Raw genomic sequence first — 12,744 nt, forward strand, 5'->3', positions numbered from 1 at the left:
GGAAAGGTGTCGGCCAAGTAGCATCTTATATATGCTTACAAGAACAAAAGCTTTCTCAAGGAAATTTGGGTTTTGGAGTTTGTTTTGTTGGCTTGATAATCGCGAGAGAGCAGCATAAGCTAGAGACAAGATGCCAGGCATTTCGATTGGAGATGAGATTCCGGACATCCACGCCGACTCTACTCACGGCCCCATAAATCTTCACGAGTTTTGCAAGAACAACTGGACGCTCGTCTTCTCTCATCCCGGTAAGAACGTTCTTGTTCCAAGAAGGCAAAAAAAAGAAGCATTTTGCTTCCCCTTCTTTCAGCTGACTTCACTCCGGTTTGCACCACCGAGCTCGGGAGCGTCGCCAAGTACCAGCCCGAGATCGAGAAGCGAGGAGCCAAGCTGCTGGGCCTCTCCTGTGATACCGTCGAGGAGCACAAGGCCTGGACCAAGGATGTCGAAGCTTACACGGTGCGCGTCTTCCAACTCTCGCTGCAGTGCAGTGATCTTATACCTATACCTTCCATCTGTTTTCTCTGTGACTCCGGGAACTAGACTGGAGCTTGCGTCAAGTACCCCATCATGGCCGATCCGACCCGGGAGATCTCCAGGAAGCTCAACATGCTCGATCCGGACGAGAAAGATTCCTCGGGCCAGCCGGTTGCTTCGAGGGCTCTTCACATCGTCGGTCCTGACTGTCGGGTAGGATCCTTTGCATGCTTTCGCTTCTCATCGTCTTCGTTTCATGCGTTGTCTCTTCTCTCTCTTGCAGATCAGGGTGAGCTTCATGTATCCTGCCTCGGTTGGACGCAACTTTGACGAGGTGATCCGCGTGCTGGATGCGCTGCAGCTCTCCTCCAAGCACAAGATTGCCTGCCCCGTTAACTGGAAGCCCGGCGATCACGTCGTCATCTCCCCCTCGGTTTCCGACGAGGAGGCCAAGAAGATGTTCCCCCAGGGATACAAGACGGTCGATCTTCCTTCCGGGAAGAAGTACATGCGTCTTGTCAAGGTGGATTAGATGTGTGAAGTCCTGAGTCTTATATGACTTATCTGCGTGGAAGTAATAATATTAGTAGAGCTTGTTAAGAACTAGCTTCTGCATGCTTGAAGAACCAGCTAACATGATTGAAGAACCAGCTAACGTGCTTGAAGGTAGTAGAGAACCACTTCGCATCATCTTATTCTTGAGTAGCGTCATAGTTGTCATAGGAACGAGAGGAACAGTTCCATCTTGATCTAGAAAACCCAAAACAAAACGGGAAAAATTCGACTTGGAAGTCTTGGAAAAAGAAACTTTCTTACGACTTTTATCCTGCTCGGAGCTTGTTGATTCGTGGCAGCTGCTGCTGCTGCTGGAGGTTCTGGTTTTGCTGGAGATCGAGAGGCCTCTTGAAGAGCATGATGTGAGGCTCGGGCCTGTGGATGGCGTAATGTACCCATCCCCGGGATTGCTGGACGCCAAGAGCACGCCACTGCTCCTGGAAAAGCAACGAAAAGCTTGAATAAGGAATGGATCGATCACGGTGGTTGCATACCTCTGTCAGGAGTTTGTTTTTCGGGAGATTCTTTGCGATGTCTGGAGGGAGCACTACGTGCCTGGAAAGAGAGCATGGCGCGATACTGGAATGGAAGAAGCGCTAGGGTTACCTGTACTCGTAGACATCGTCGTTGTAGCGCTCGGAGTAGTAGATTTCGGTCGTCTGGCCCCCCATTCTCTCGATCCTGGCCCCGACGCAAGGGATTTACAAAACCGCGAGACGAGTCGATCGAGCGAGCGAGATAAGAGAGAGAGAAACCTGGAAGACGATTGCCGCTCGAAGAAAACCCTGATGGATAGACGCCCGAATTCTAAGCGGGAAGTGGTCGTCTATCAAATGCCACAATGCCACGTGTTAGGGCACTTTCCAACGGGTAGTTCCATCTCGTCCGTCGGTGTAATCGACGATCGACAGCTCCAATTTGCCCTAATGCTGGAGAAATTTTTCCACGCGAATCTCTGCGATGACCAAAGGATTTTCTTGGCGCGGCTCCAAAATCCGCGGAAGCACGATCGCTCGCGGCGATCAAATGTACAGATCAAGTGCAGGGGTAAGCGCTCATACTTCCAGTGTGTGTGCAAATTTGTGTAAAAAGATTTGGTCCTCGCAAGTGCGCTGCCGGTGATGCCGCCCTCGTTTTCCAGCGCCAAATTTGTGTGCGCGATGCGATGCCATGGACTTTGGACTTACAGTTGAGCTAATCCATCGTTTCTTTCTCTCGTGTTTCTTTCTCCAGGCCCTTTGGCTTTTGCCATTAGCTTTAAGTCAGCGCCATGGGCATAATGCGACACGCTCTTGCGGCCCAGTCACACTCTTTTCGCCATCCTCCGTCCAGCAGCTAAGTCTTTCAATGCTTATAAATTTTCCCAGGCAGTCAGTTCGTTGGAAATCAATCGCTGCTATTAATCGCGGTTCCAGCTTGCAGGGAAGCTCCCTCCTCATGGTGGAGGATCGAGGCTAGAATTTTTCGGGCATTACGTACTCGAGTCATCGAGCGAACAAGGAGGTAACTTCGGTTTTTTTGAGTTTTCAAGTCAGTCATGAGCACGGTGGTGGATTTCCTGAGCTCGGCACAGGGATGGAACGCTGCGTGCATGGTTGCGGCAGCGCTGGTCTGTGTTGTATCGGTGATGCTGGGAAGAAAAGAGAACAGGAATTTGCCGCCAGGTCCTCCCGGCTGGCCGATCATCGGGAACTTAATGCAGCTCGGTCCCCTTCCACACAGGACAATGGCTGGCTGGTGCCAAAAGTATGGACCTCTCGTCTACTGCAGGCTTGGCTCCACTCCGACCATCACCGCTAGCTCGCCTCAGATGATCCGGGAGCTGCTGTGGACTCAGGACGAAACTTTCGCGTCTCGGCCGAGAACTACTGCCGGAAAGCTCATGGCTTACCACGACCAGAACGTCGGGCTGGCTCCTTATGATGCTCACTGGAAGCTGATGAGGAGGATTTGCGTGGAGCACTTGCTGACAACGCGAAGGATGGAAGGCTTCCAGAAGAGCAGGGCGGAGGAAGCTCGCGACCTGGTACAGATTATGTTCAAGGAGGCCAAGGCTGAGAACACCATCAACATGAGGGAGCACTTGGGAGGCTACACCATGAACGTGGTGACCAGGATGCTGATTGGAAAGAGGTACTTTGGAACCGAGTCCATGGGTGAGAAGGAGGCCACCGATTTTCGGGAGCTCATACACGCGGCGATTGTCCTGCATGGAGTTTTCTACATTCCGGATCACGTACCTCTCCTCAAGTGGATTGATCCCAACGGTTACAGGCGCCTGTTTAAGAAGATGGGGACGCGAATGGACGACTACTATAGCTACATTGTCGAGGAGCACCGGAAGAGGCAGCGAAATGGTGAAGTGGTCGACGGTCCTAAGGACTTTGTGGACGTTCTTCTCGGCCTGGCTGGTGAGAACAGCGAGCTGCATCTCAACGACGTGGAGATCAAAGCACTGATACAGGTAAAAAAGAGTTTTTTCTTTGTTCTTTCGTATTACAAGGCAGTAAAGCTTTCTCGCAGGATATGGTCGTGGGGGGCACCGATACCGCGTCCTTCACTATGGAGTGGTTTATGCTCGAGATGATCCGGAACCCGAAAGTCATGCGGAAAGTGCAGGCGGAGCTAGACTCGGTGCTGCAAAAGAAGGCCACCAACAAGCACTTGCTGGAAGAGTCGGACCTGGCGAGCCTCGACTACCTGAGAGCAGCGGTCAAGGAAACTTTCAGGATTCACCCGGTTGGCGGCTTCCTCATACCTCACGAGTCGATCCGGGACACCAAAGTTGCCGGCTACCACGTCCCCAAAGGCTCGCTCATCCTCATCAACACTCACGGTCTGGGAAGAAACGCCGCGGTGTGGGACAACGTCGACGAGTTCCGGCCCGAGAGGTTCCTCAGGCCCGAGGACAAAGTCCACCTCCGCGACTCCGAGTACCGCGTCATTCCATTTGGCTCCGGCAAGCGCGCGTGCCCCGGTGCGCAGCTCGGGCAGTCGATGCTCCTCCTCGGCCTGGGACGACTTCTTCACGGCTTCGACTGGTTTCCACCGCCGGGAACGAGCAGGGAAGACATCGACGTTATGGAAGCTTACGGGCTCACAACGCCGCCGAGAACTCCGTTGCGAGCAGTGGCGAAAGCTCGTCTGGATCAGAGCTTCTACTCTTTCCATTGATCGAGAGAAGTTCCTCCCTGGAGCTCGGCTGGATCACGTAAAAGTTCGATCGTAGTGGAATAAAAATCAAGGGAGGTCGCTCGCTACTTTTGGAGCGATCTAGCCAGGAAAAGAGAAGAAAAAGCGATGTTAAAAAGCTTGCTTTTCTTTCGACCGAGATAGAGCTAACTAATGTGTGTGTCGCCTTCGATACTTCTCTTTCACAAGGATCTCAAAGATCTCTCATGACTAACGGGAGTGTCGATCGTGGCCGTCGATGAAAGGTCCAAAAAAATAGGTTGAAAGTAGTAGTAGCTTCACTCCGCCCATGGCGAGCAGGAACAATGCCGCCGCTGGTGGCGGCGGCACGGCATCTCCGATTCTCGGCGGCGCTGCTGGCGGCGGCGGCGTGAGCAGGCGCGCAGGCGCGCTGTGGCGGCTGCTGGTGGCGATTGCGATCCTCCTCGTGGTCGGCGAGACTGTGATGCTCCTCCGCGTCGATCTGCTGGGGAATGCGAGGAGCGCGCTGCGCTTCACGGAGAGGAGGATTTCCGGCTCCAGGGATCGCTGCGAGGATTGGCTCGAGGATCAGGACCGGGTGAGTACTTTGCGCGATTTCGACAAGGATCCAGTGCGCGTCGATTTCTCCGAGACACAGGTAAGTGATATTTCGGGCTCTACTCGAGTTACTGGCGATGATCTCTGGGGGTCGTGTTCTTCCAGGGGACCGACAATTGCGCGGTGAGATGCCAATTTGGGGTGATCACCATGGCCACGAGGAAGCGCGTGGATGCGGTCTTTGGTCTCAGTGCCGACGAGGGGGTTGCTCGTGTTGCACGGACGATGGAGTCTAGTCAATACTACTCCGAGTTTGAGCTAAACACTGCTCGAAGGTTTGTGTGTCTTTGATTCCAAGTTATCGCGAGTAACGTTTTGAGTGTTCTTGCAGTCACGGGTACACAGTCATTATGACGACGAGTCTGAAATCAGATGTTCCAGTCGGGTATTTTTCGTGGGCAGAGTACGATCTGATGGCTCCAGTCCAAGAGAAGACGGAGAAATCCTTGGCTGCCGCTTTCATCTCCAATTGTGGCGGCCATAACTTTCGGCTGGAAGCGATCACCAAACTCCAAGGCTATGGGGTTGCTGTGGATTCTTATGGATCGTGTCTGACAAACGTCCATCGTTGTAAGTAGCTCGTTCTGCCGTTGTGTTTGGGATGCTGTTTTTAATCCGACACTTTTATTGTGTAGAGCAGCGGTGGAAAAAGTGGATGCATTGCGCCACTACAAGTTTAGCTTGGCGTTTGAAAACTCCAACGAGGAAGATTATGTGACTGAGAAGTTCTGGCAATCGCTCGAAGCTGGTATGTTTATCGGTGTTGTGCACTGATTGCTCATGGACAGTTCTGCAGGCTCCGTTCCGGTCGTTATTGGTGCACCAAACATTCAAAACTTTGCGCCTTCGCCAAACTCCATACTCTATCTTAAGTCGATAAAGGACGTGCAAGCAGTGGCCAAGCAAATGAAGTATCTTGCAAGAAATGCTACAGCGTACAATGAAACTCTCCGGTATGCAGGCACGCTCGCTTCGAAACAGAGAATAGGGGACTAACCTGGTTGTTGGTTGGCCTTGCAGCTGGAAGTTTGAGGGACCAACGGATTCATTCAAAGCATTGATTGACATGGCTGCTGTTCACTCTTCATGCCGTCTCTGCATTCATGTAGCCACAGCTATCCACCAGAAGCAGGAACAAGAAGCGTTTCGTAGTCGCAATGCGTCCCGACCTTGTAAATGCAGCGTCGGCTCCACGACGACGTTCCATCTTTATGTCCGAGAGAGAGGAAGATTTCACCTGGAATCCATCTTTTTAAGGTACACTTGGTCGCGACTTCGACTTCGACTTCCTTACATTCCAAGCACTGACTCGCTTTCATTACAACAGGTCTGACAACCTCTCGGTGGCTGCTCTCGAGGCAGCTATCATATCCAAGTTCAGCTCCAAAAACCACGTCCCAATCTGGAATGCTGCGCGTCCGGAGATGCTCAAGGCAAAAGGCCCGCTCAAAGTCCACAGAGTTTATCCAGTCGGGCTCACGCAAAGGGAAGCGCTATTCTCCTGGCAGTTCACAGACGAAGACCTCGTGAATCACATCGACGCGAATCCCTGCGCCAAACTGGAGGTGATCTTCGTGTAGAAGATCCCAAAAGCGACGAAGCAACGTTGCGGCTCCGGTTTTTCTTCGTCATCTAACAGGTAGAAGCAGCAGTTAACTTTTTTGGACACCCGTCACCGTGACAGGTCGAGGATTCCCGTTTACTTTTTTTTGGTAGCAGCGAGGGAAGAGCTCTCTCTCGCGGCGTGGACGAAAGGCGAAAAAGAGAAAAAGAAGCTTGATTGATCCGGTCGGAGGGAAGTTCTTGGTGCGCCGCTCACTCAAATCAATCGCGCAAAGAGGCTTTTGCGAGGGATTAATGAAAGAAAATGGGACTTTGACGAGTAGTGGTGCCACCATCTTTTCGGGGGCAGTAGTAACAAAATCAAAGGAAAACAGCACAAAGCAAAGCACTGATGGATCGAAGGATCACCACATGGAACTTTATAACCGACTCTCAACAATGATATATTCCACAAGCCATAGAGATAATAGTTTATACGTATGTTGTGTGTGTGTGTGTGTGTGTGTGAGAGAGAGAGAGAGAGAAGATCCTAGAGAATAGAAGAACATTCTGATTGATTGATGTTAAATGTCTTGTACATTGGTCGGGGAGATTAAAAAATTTGTAGGAACAAAGATCAAGGCTATGGTTGGTCATCCATGTATGATCGCGATTATGTTAAACTGCCAGTGGCTGGAACGAAAAGGCTTTATGGTGGCGGCGAATCGTAATGTGGGGTTTGGACAGCTGAGATTCGTCGTGGATTCTCTGCCGGAATGGCCAGCTGGTGGAATGTGTGTGTGTGTGTGTGTGTGAGAACTTTGCCATGATTTTGGCTCGAGGATTTTCTTGTGGAACTTCTTGCTTTTATTTCCTCGGCCAAGAGCGCCAACGCCTCTGCGCAGCGCCCTAGGGTTTTCTCTCTCGATCGAGACGCCGACGACATCGCGGGAGCGAGAGAGCGCGATCGCTGATCTCTTTCTTCTTTCTTGGACCGATTTTTGTTGCTGTAGAGCACAGGTAGCTCGCGATCTTGTTGTGACTCGGTCTCGCGCAAGATCTATGAGGAAGGCGGCCGAAATGCCGCCTTTGGATTGCGGCAGCAGCGAGCTCCTGTCCGTGGAATCCAGCAGGAGCACGCCCGCGCCCTTCTTGACCAAGACGTTCCAGCTCGTCGACGATCCCGGCTCGGACGATATCGTGTCGTGGGGCAGCGATGGCACCACATTCGTCGTGTGGAAGCCGCCCGAGTTCGCCACCGATTTGCTCCCCAGCTACTTCAAGCACAACAACTTCTCGAGCTTCGTCCGGCAGCTCAACACATATGTGAGTTCCATTCCAAGCTCTTGTTTGTTCGTTCGCTCGCTTTGCCTTCCTATCTTTCTCTCGTTCTTCCACCGAGCGTTTTGCTTTGATCCTTGCAAGAGTCTCTCTGGCAACTCACTCACATTGCAACAATGCTGTGTGCAGGGATTCCGCAAGGTGGTTCCCGATCGCTGGGAATTCGCGAACGAGTTCTTCCGCAAGGGGGAGCGCCAGCTACTGTCGGAGATCCACCGGAGGAAGACGCCGCACTTGGTTTCGAATGGGATGCCGCTCATGGCGTGGAGCGACGATCACCTGGCCTCCTCGTACATGCCGGTGCTGCCTTACATGGACACCGCGTCGCTGCTGAGCGAGGACAACGAGAGGCTCCGCCGCGAGAATTTGCTGCTCACCAACGAGCTCCTGCGCCTCCAGAAGCTCTACGAGCACGCCGTGACTTTCATCCAGCAGCAGCAGCAGCAGCAGCAGCAGCACGGCAAGCTCGGAAGCACGGGATCGTTTCTTCGCAGCAGCAAAGAGTACTACGAATTCACGAGCTCCAAGAGGATGGTCATGACGACCACCGACGCGATGATCCTCGACAGCGGCTTGGCGAGGGTGGCCTCCGCGGGAGATCGAGTGGCAGCGCTCGCCGCCAAGGACGAGAAGCCCAGCTACAACAATTCCTCGTCCTCGGGCTGCACGGACGAGTCGAGCGTCTCGGCGGCGGCGGCGGTGGTGGATTGCAGCACCACTCCCACCGCGTCCACGATCGCGTTCGTGGACGTGAAGCTCCGGGAGATGGCCGCGCACGCCGCCAGTGAAGAACACCGCCACCACCACCGTCGTCGAGACGACGATCAGGAAGACGATGGTCTGGGAGGAGCAGGAGGAGGAGGAGGAGGTCCAAAGCTGTTTGGAGTGTCGCTGGGCAGGAAAAGGCCTCGCGGCCCAACACCCGACTGGACAGAAACCAGCCATCAACAATCTTAGAGAGAATCTCAAGGTGCTCGGGCTCGGGTCAGTTTTTCTTTTTTCATTTTCTTTTGCTTTTCTCGTTAGTGTTCTTCCTGTTCTTCGAGATCGAGCTAACATCCGCAGCGATTCTTACAGTTAAAAAAGAGGCTCCTTTCCTTCTCCCTAGACTAGATCACTGGAGGACTACCGGACTGGAGGACGCACTCTCACTGCTTCTAAGCTAAGCTCCCAGGCTCTACACTAACAAACACACACTTGTAACGCAGATGGATCTAGCTTCTAGGCCACAGCGAGATCTCTCTCTCTCTCTCGAGAGGGTTACGTATCATCCCAGATCGACGAGGGACTTGGAGAAAAGAGAGAGAGAATCCAAATCAATCTTTTGATCCAAGAAGTGGTGTTTGTGTCTTTGTGGAGTTTCTCTCCCCGGATTTTGATTAGTTCCTTGGGCTGCAAGGGACGTCCGTACGCTGGCAGCGTGTTGTTTTATCGTATCAACGTCCCTTTCGGAGGATTAAGAGGAGAAATCCATCTCCGCGCCCCACGCTCTTGGCACTGGGCTGACCCGCCGACGAAGCAAAGAAGAGCGAGAGAAGAGAGACGAACATCGCAATCGTGGTGTTTAGAACAAAGGCATTTACAAAGCCATTGACCTTGGGCGGGCATTTGTGGCGTGGATGGGGGCATTCTTGCGTTGGAGTGGCGACTCGGCATTGAATCGCATCAATGCCCCTGCTTGGGCGAAAATGGGAATTTCTTTTCTCTCTCTCTCTCTTGTTCCTCGCTCCATCCATCCAGTCAATGCATTCCAATCGACCCAATCCAATCAAGCCCATCCAATCAAGCCACCATCACATTCGCGCCCTCTGCGAATTGTTTAGGGCTGGAGAGGGGTTTAAGTGAGGTTTATACAGTGAATTAATAGTAAATTCTCAAAACCATTTGAGGTAGCTTCTTCTCTTTGGATGTTCTACTCCTCCTATGATATGGCATTATGCTCGTATAAATGCCGTGACAAGTGATAAGGTGATGATCATCGAGATCAAGCTTTGCCAAGCTGCTGATAAGCTCGATTGCGAAAGAGCGAGCATTTGACACCCTGACTGACCGGGCCTTGTAACTTACTGACTGGAAGGTGGAAGAGACAAAGTGTGTACTTTGGATCCTGCGTCTCCAAGCAAAGCTCCCGTGAGAAAACGCGCTCTCCCTGCCAAACACCCAGCGGTTCATGTCCGATCTAAAAGAAAAAAAATACTCACCTTTTTTTACCATTTCTTTTTCGTTTCCACCTCTACTTCTCGTGACAAAGGACGAGGGCTAAATCGCCGCCGGACAAGGAAGAAGAGATTTTGCGTACGGCACGAGCGTACTTGGAACACAGTAAAGAAGGCTGTGTGTGTGTTCCAAATGCCGGCTGTGTAAGCTATGGGCCAGGGCTAGAGCTCAGCTAGCTACACTCTAGCGATATGGAGGCTCTAGAAGAATGCGATAAATCCATAGTTTCATATGCCAATCCATCATCCATTATCCATCCATGATCCATCCATCCTGGACAAATAGAGTGTGGAGGAGAACATATAGGCTAAGGTAGTTATTGACACACACATACCTTGCATGCTATGGCACGCAAAACAGTCTCACTGCCTGGTTAGGGGTTCGATTCCTGTTGCCTCACTTTAACTTAACCTCTTAGGTCAACAATTTATCTCATGACGTAACTTTTTTAAATGTAAAAAAGTAACACCATGCGCTTTTAAATTTGAAATGAACGTTAGTGGAGAGCCAGGAGCCCTAATTAGGGCTTGTGGAGCTGGGGCAGGGATGGGCGGTGGCAGCAGCGGCGGCAGCAGCAGCCGGGACGAGTTTGGGCGCATCGTGGCCAAGATGGCGGTCGCGCAGATCTGCGAATCGGTAGGCTTCCACTCGATCCAGGCGTCGGCCATGGAGACGCTGGCGGACGTGGCCATCCGCTACCTCCGCGACCTCGCCCGCGCCGCGCACTTCTACTCCAACCTCGCCGCGCGCATCGAGAGCAACGCCTTCGATTTGATCATGGCCATGGAGGACGTCGGCCCCGCGCCGCCGGCCGCCGACCCCTCCCGCCCCATCGCCCGGAGCTCCGCGCTGCGCGAGGTGATGCGTTTCGTGGAGTACAGCGAGGAGATTCCATTCGCGCGGCCGCTGCCGCGATTCCCCGTGGCCAAGAAGAGGCTCGCGGCGCCCAGCTTCGCGCAGCTCGGGGAGGCCCCGCCAGGATCACACATACCGTCGTGGCTCCCGGCTCTTCCAGACCCACACACGTACCGCCACACGCCCGTGTGGCCCGATCGCAAGAGAGAGCCCGCCGCTAATCGCCTGGAGCAAGCTCGGCAGCGCCGAAAGGCCGAGAGCTCTCTCGTCGCGCTCCACTCGCGGCTCTCGTCCACGGCGAGCATGGTTTTCAAAGACAGGGAGAAGGAGAACAGTGGCAGTGAAGAGAATGGGAGTGGGAGTGGGAGTGGGAATGCTTTCCTGGCGCCGCCGCTAGCGGCCGGGGCCAAGGAGCTCATGGTGGTCCAGTTTGGAGGATTCAAGGACGGAGGTGGCGGGGAGAATGCCGGGGTGGTGCCGCAGGTTCCTTCTATCGTGGAGGCGTTTGCGTCGGTGGTGGAGTCTGCGAGTAATGGTAATGGTGACGGTGGTCTCGAGATCCAGGACGGTGGTGGTGGCAATGAGAATGGATTGGCTCTGGTGGAGCAGTCACAGCCGCAGCCGCAGCCACAGCAAAAGAAAGGCGAGCTTTTGGAGAGTAACCGGAGCCAGAGAGTGGTACTGAGCTTCGACTTTGGTGGCAAGGCGGGTTCCAAGGGGGTGTTTGCGAAGAGGATCCTGGCGGCGAGCAAGCAACAGCAGCAGCAGCAGCAGCAGCTTCTCAAGCGGCAGAGATCGTCGGTTGCAAACGCCGAGGATGATAAGGACGAGAGGAAGAAGCGAGCCGAACAGATAATCACACAGGGAATGGACACCATGGCCGCTTCGTGATCGATTCTTTGCAATGGTGGAATAAGTTCTCCTACAGCGACAATCCGCCAAGCTTTCCAAGGTACACTTCACGAGTTTTTATTTACAAGGGGACGGGGGATCACACTATTGATCGGAATAGCGACGAGAGTCTCTATACTTGTGGACTTTCTTGCAGATGTAGATCATCGCGCAGAGGAGAGCCAGCGCGAGGATGAAGCCGACGGCTATGCCCGCCTTTTGGGCCGGAGTTGCAGGGGCTGGATCCACTGGAGTGATTGGAACACTCGGGGGTGGTGGACGAGGCTTTGGAAATGGTGGCGGTGGCGGTGGCGGTGGTCTCTTTGGGGGTGGAGGAGCGAACTTAGGCGGTGGTGGTGGCGTTGGTGTCCTTGGAGGTGGAGGGGCGATCTTAGGGGGTGGTGGTGGTAACCTTGGAGGTGGAGGACAGATCTTAGGAGCTGGAGGAGGCGTTGGAGGTGGTGGAGGATTGAGCTTGGGAGGTGGCGGACGAGTAGGCGGTGGTGGTGGCGGTGGAGGCGGTGGCGGAGGGGGAGATCTCCGTGGTGGTGGCGGCGGTGGTCTTCTAAATCCTGGATACGAAGGTGGCGATAAGTTTGCTCTTGGAGAGGGTGGGACGAACTTTGGATATGGTTTTGGAGGACTGTAGGGGCCTCCCGGCCTGGGATGTGAGAATGGTGGTGGACGTGGGAAGTAGTAAGGTGGAAATCCGGATCTCGGGGGTGGTGGTGCTGGAAATCCTACTTCTGGGAAGTCCTGCAAACCTGGATCATCGTCATCGTCTTCTAGTCCGTGGTGCTGGTAGTAGTAATCTGTCCAGCAAGCGGCACCTTGAAACAGGAAGAGAATGAAGACGCAGATCGCGCTCGTCGGAGATGTCATGGCCGTGCCGTTCTCGCTCTCTGTCTCCTTTTCCCGAGATCCAGTTTCGAGGAGAGCTCTTTTTCTTTATGCTTATGTAAATGCTCCACTGGATGGATGGACTGGAGTCGAAGCAACGTGAGTTATGATTGTTTGTGTACATTGCTCTTCACTCTAAAGGTTGCAGTGACCGATCAAGCAAAGTTTTATGGCAGTAGACAAGTAAACTCGTTT

At 53.3% G+C, this 12,744-nt stretch overlaps 7 protein-coding genes across 10 annotated transcripts; 6 read left to right on the forward strand and 1 right to left on the reverse strand.

Annotated features, from left to right (window-relative positions):
* The first annotated feature begins 5 nt into the window (after positions 1-5).
* LOC9641996 (1-Cys peroxiredoxin) lies at positions 6-1,080 on the forward strand. Its single transcript, XM_002960415.2, has 4 exons — positions 6-248; positions 311-459; positions 544-690; positions 761-1,080. Exons 1-4 carry the CDS (start codon positions 131-133, stop codon positions 1,007-1,009), a joined length of 663 nt encoding a protein of 220 aa, XP_002960461.1. The 5' UTR covers positions 6-130; the 3' UTR covers positions 1,010-1,080.
* On the reverse strand, positions 1,032-1,874 carry LOC9641997 (cyclin-dependent kinases regulatory subunit 1). 2 transcript variants are annotated; one of them, XM_002961068.2, is made up of 5 exons: positions 1,788-1,874; positions 1,639-1,713; positions 1,527-1,587; positions 1,294-1,469; positions 1,032-1,227 (listed from the first exon to the last, which is right to left on the reverse strand). In XM_002961068.2, exons 2-4 carry the CDS (start codon positions 1,701-1,703, stop codon positions 1,299-1,301), a joined length of 297 nt encoding a protein of 98 aa, XP_002961114.2. In that variant the 5' UTR covers positions 1,704-1,713; positions 1,788-1,874; the 3' UTR covers positions 1,032-1,227; positions 1,294-1,298. The 2 variants fall into 2 exon arrangements, with proteins under 2 accessions (XP_002961114.2, XP_024531409.1); XM_024675641.1 differs by having other exon boundaries at positions 1,639-1,874.
* A 92-nt stretch (positions 1,875-1,966) lies between these two features.
* LOC9641998 (cytochrome P450 703A2) lies at positions 1,967-4,363 on the forward strand. Of its 2 annotated transcripts, XM_002960416.2 has the most exons (4): positions 1,967-2,079; positions 2,266-2,535; positions 2,606-3,496; positions 3,556-4,363. In XM_002960416.2, the coding sequence occupies exons 3-4, from the start codon at positions 2,624-2,626 to the stop codon at positions 4,204-4,206; spliced, it is 1,524 nt and encodes a 507-aa protein (XP_002960462.2). In that variant the 5' UTR covers positions 1,967-2,079; positions 2,266-2,535; positions 2,606-2,623; the 3' UTR covers positions 4,207-4,363. The 2 variants fall into 2 exon arrangements, with proteins under 2 accessions (XP_002960462.2, XP_024531366.1); XM_024675598.1 differs by having other exon boundaries at positions 2,266-3,496.
* Positions 4,364-4,501: 138 nt separating this feature from the next.
* Positions 4,502-6,824, forward strand: LOC9632267 (glycoprotein 3-alpha-L-fucosyltransferase A). Its single transcript, XM_024675614.1, has 7 exons — positions 4,502-4,843; positions 4,909-5,078; positions 5,135-5,373; positions 5,444-5,551; positions 5,600-5,756; positions 5,824-6,060; positions 6,131-6,824. Exons 1-7 carry the CDS (start codon positions 4,514-4,516, stop codon positions 6,381-6,383), a joined length of 1,494 nt encoding a protein of 497 aa, XP_024531382.1. The 5' UTR covers positions 4,502-4,513; the 3' UTR covers positions 6,384-6,824.
* A 365-nt stretch (positions 6,825-7,189) lies between these two features.
* LOC9641999 (heat stress transcription factor B-4) lies at positions 7,190-9,019 on the forward strand. 2 transcript variants are annotated; one of them, XM_024675628.1, is made up of 3 exons: positions 7,190-7,671; positions 7,816-8,670; positions 8,764-9,019. In XM_024675628.1, exons 1-2 carry the CDS (start codon positions 7,408-7,410, stop codon positions 8,641-8,643), a joined length of 1,092 nt encoding a protein of 363 aa, XP_024531396.1. In that variant the 5' UTR covers positions 7,190-7,407; the 3' UTR covers positions 8,644-8,670; positions 8,764-9,019. The 2 variants fall into 2 exon arrangements, with proteins under 2 accessions (XP_024531396.1, XP_002960464.2); XM_002960418.2 differs by having other exon boundaries at positions 7,816-9,019.
* A 1,408-nt stretch (positions 9,020-10,427) lies between these two features.
* Positions 10,428-12,713, forward strand: LOC9642000 (transcription initiation factor TFIID subunit 8). Its single transcript, XM_024675666.1, has 2 exons — positions 10,428-11,710; positions 11,771-12,713. The coding sequence occupies exon 1, from the start codon at positions 10,450-10,452 to the stop codon at positions 11,647-11,649; it is 1,200 nt and encodes a 399-aa protein (XP_024531434.1). The 5' UTR covers positions 10,428-10,449; the 3' UTR covers positions 11,650-11,710; positions 11,771-12,713.
* Positions 11,843-12,298, forward strand: LOC112346995 (glycine-rich protein 23-like). Its single transcript, XM_024677090.1, has one exon. The coding sequence runs from the start codon at positions 11,843-11,845 to the stop codon at positions 12,296-12,298; it is 456 nt and encodes a 151-aa protein (XP_024532858.1).
* Positions 12,714-12,744: the final 31 nt, after the last annotated feature.

The sequence above is a fragment of the Selaginella moellendorffii genome, unplaced genomic scaffold (assembly GCF_000143415.4).
Source record: "Selaginella moellendorffii unplaced genomic scaffold, v1.0 SELMOscaffold_0, whole genome shotgun sequence".
Classification (NCBI taxonomy): domain Eukaryota; kingdom Viridiplantae; phylum Streptophyta; class Lycopodiopsida; order Selaginellales; family Selaginellaceae; genus Selaginella; species Selaginella moellendorffii.

Bases quoted from the DNA above. Each gene is read 5' to 3' on its own strand.
- LOC9641996 (XM_002960415.2), top strand. From the start codon at position 131: ATGCCAGGCATTTCGATTGGAGATGAGATTCCGGACATCCACGCCGAC. The intron at 249-310 runs GTAAGAACGTTC...CCCTTCTTTCAG, and splicing joins GCTCGTCTTCTCTCATCCCG to CTGACTTCACTCCGGTTTGC. The intron at 691-760 runs GTAGGATCCTTT...TCTCTCTTGCAG, and splicing joins TCGTCGGTCCTGACTGTCGG to ATCAGGGTGAGCTTCATGTA.
- LOC9641997 (XM_002961068.2), bottom strand. From the start codon at position 1,703: ATGGGGGGCCAGACGACCGAAATCTACTACTCCGAGCGCTACAACGAC. The intron at 1,588-1,638 runs GTAACCCTAGCG...CTCTCTTTCCAG, and splicing joins GACGATGTCTACGAGTACAG to GCACGTAGTGCTCCCTCCAG. The intron at 1,470-1,526 runs GTATGCAACCAC...TTGCTTTTCCAG, and splicing joins AAAACAAACTCCTGACAGAG to GAGCAGTGGCGTGCTCTTGG.
- LOC9641998 (XM_024675598.1), top strand. From the start codon at position 2,570: ATGAGCACGGTGGTGGATTTCCTGAGCTCGGCACAGGGATGGAACGCT. The intron at 3,497-3,555 runs GTAAAAAAGAGT...GCTTTCTCGCAG, and splicing joins AGATCAAAGCACTGATACAG to GATATGGTCGTGGGGGGCAC.
- LOC9632267 (XM_024675614.1), top strand. From the start codon at position 4,514: ATGGCGAGCAGGAACAATGCCGCCGCTGGTGGCGGCGGCACGGCATCT. The intron at 5,079-5,134 runs GTTTGTGTGTCT...GTGTTCTTGCAG, and splicing joins GAGCTAAACACTGCTCGAAG to TCACGGGTACACAGTCATTA. The intron at 5,757-5,823 runs GTATGCAGGCAC...TTGGCCTTGCAG, and splicing joins GCGTACAATGAAACTCTCCG to CTGGAAGTTTGAGGGACCAA.
- LOC9641999 (XM_002960418.2), top strand. From the start codon at position 7,408: ATGAGGAAGGCGGCCGAAATGCCGCCTTTGGATTGCGGCAGCAGCGAG. The intron at 7,672-7,815 runs GTGAGTTCCATT...TGCTGTGTGCAG, and splicing joins TCCGGCAGCTCAACACATAT to GGATTCCGCAAGGTGGTTCC.
- LOC9642000 (XM_024675666.1), top strand. From the start codon at position 10,450: ATGGGCGGTGGCAGCAGCGGCGGCAGCAGCAGCCGGGACGAGTTTGGG.
- LOC112346995 (XM_024677090.1), top strand. From the start codon at position 11,843: ATGAAGCCGACGGCTATGCCCGCCTTTTGGGCCGGAGTTGCAGGGGCT.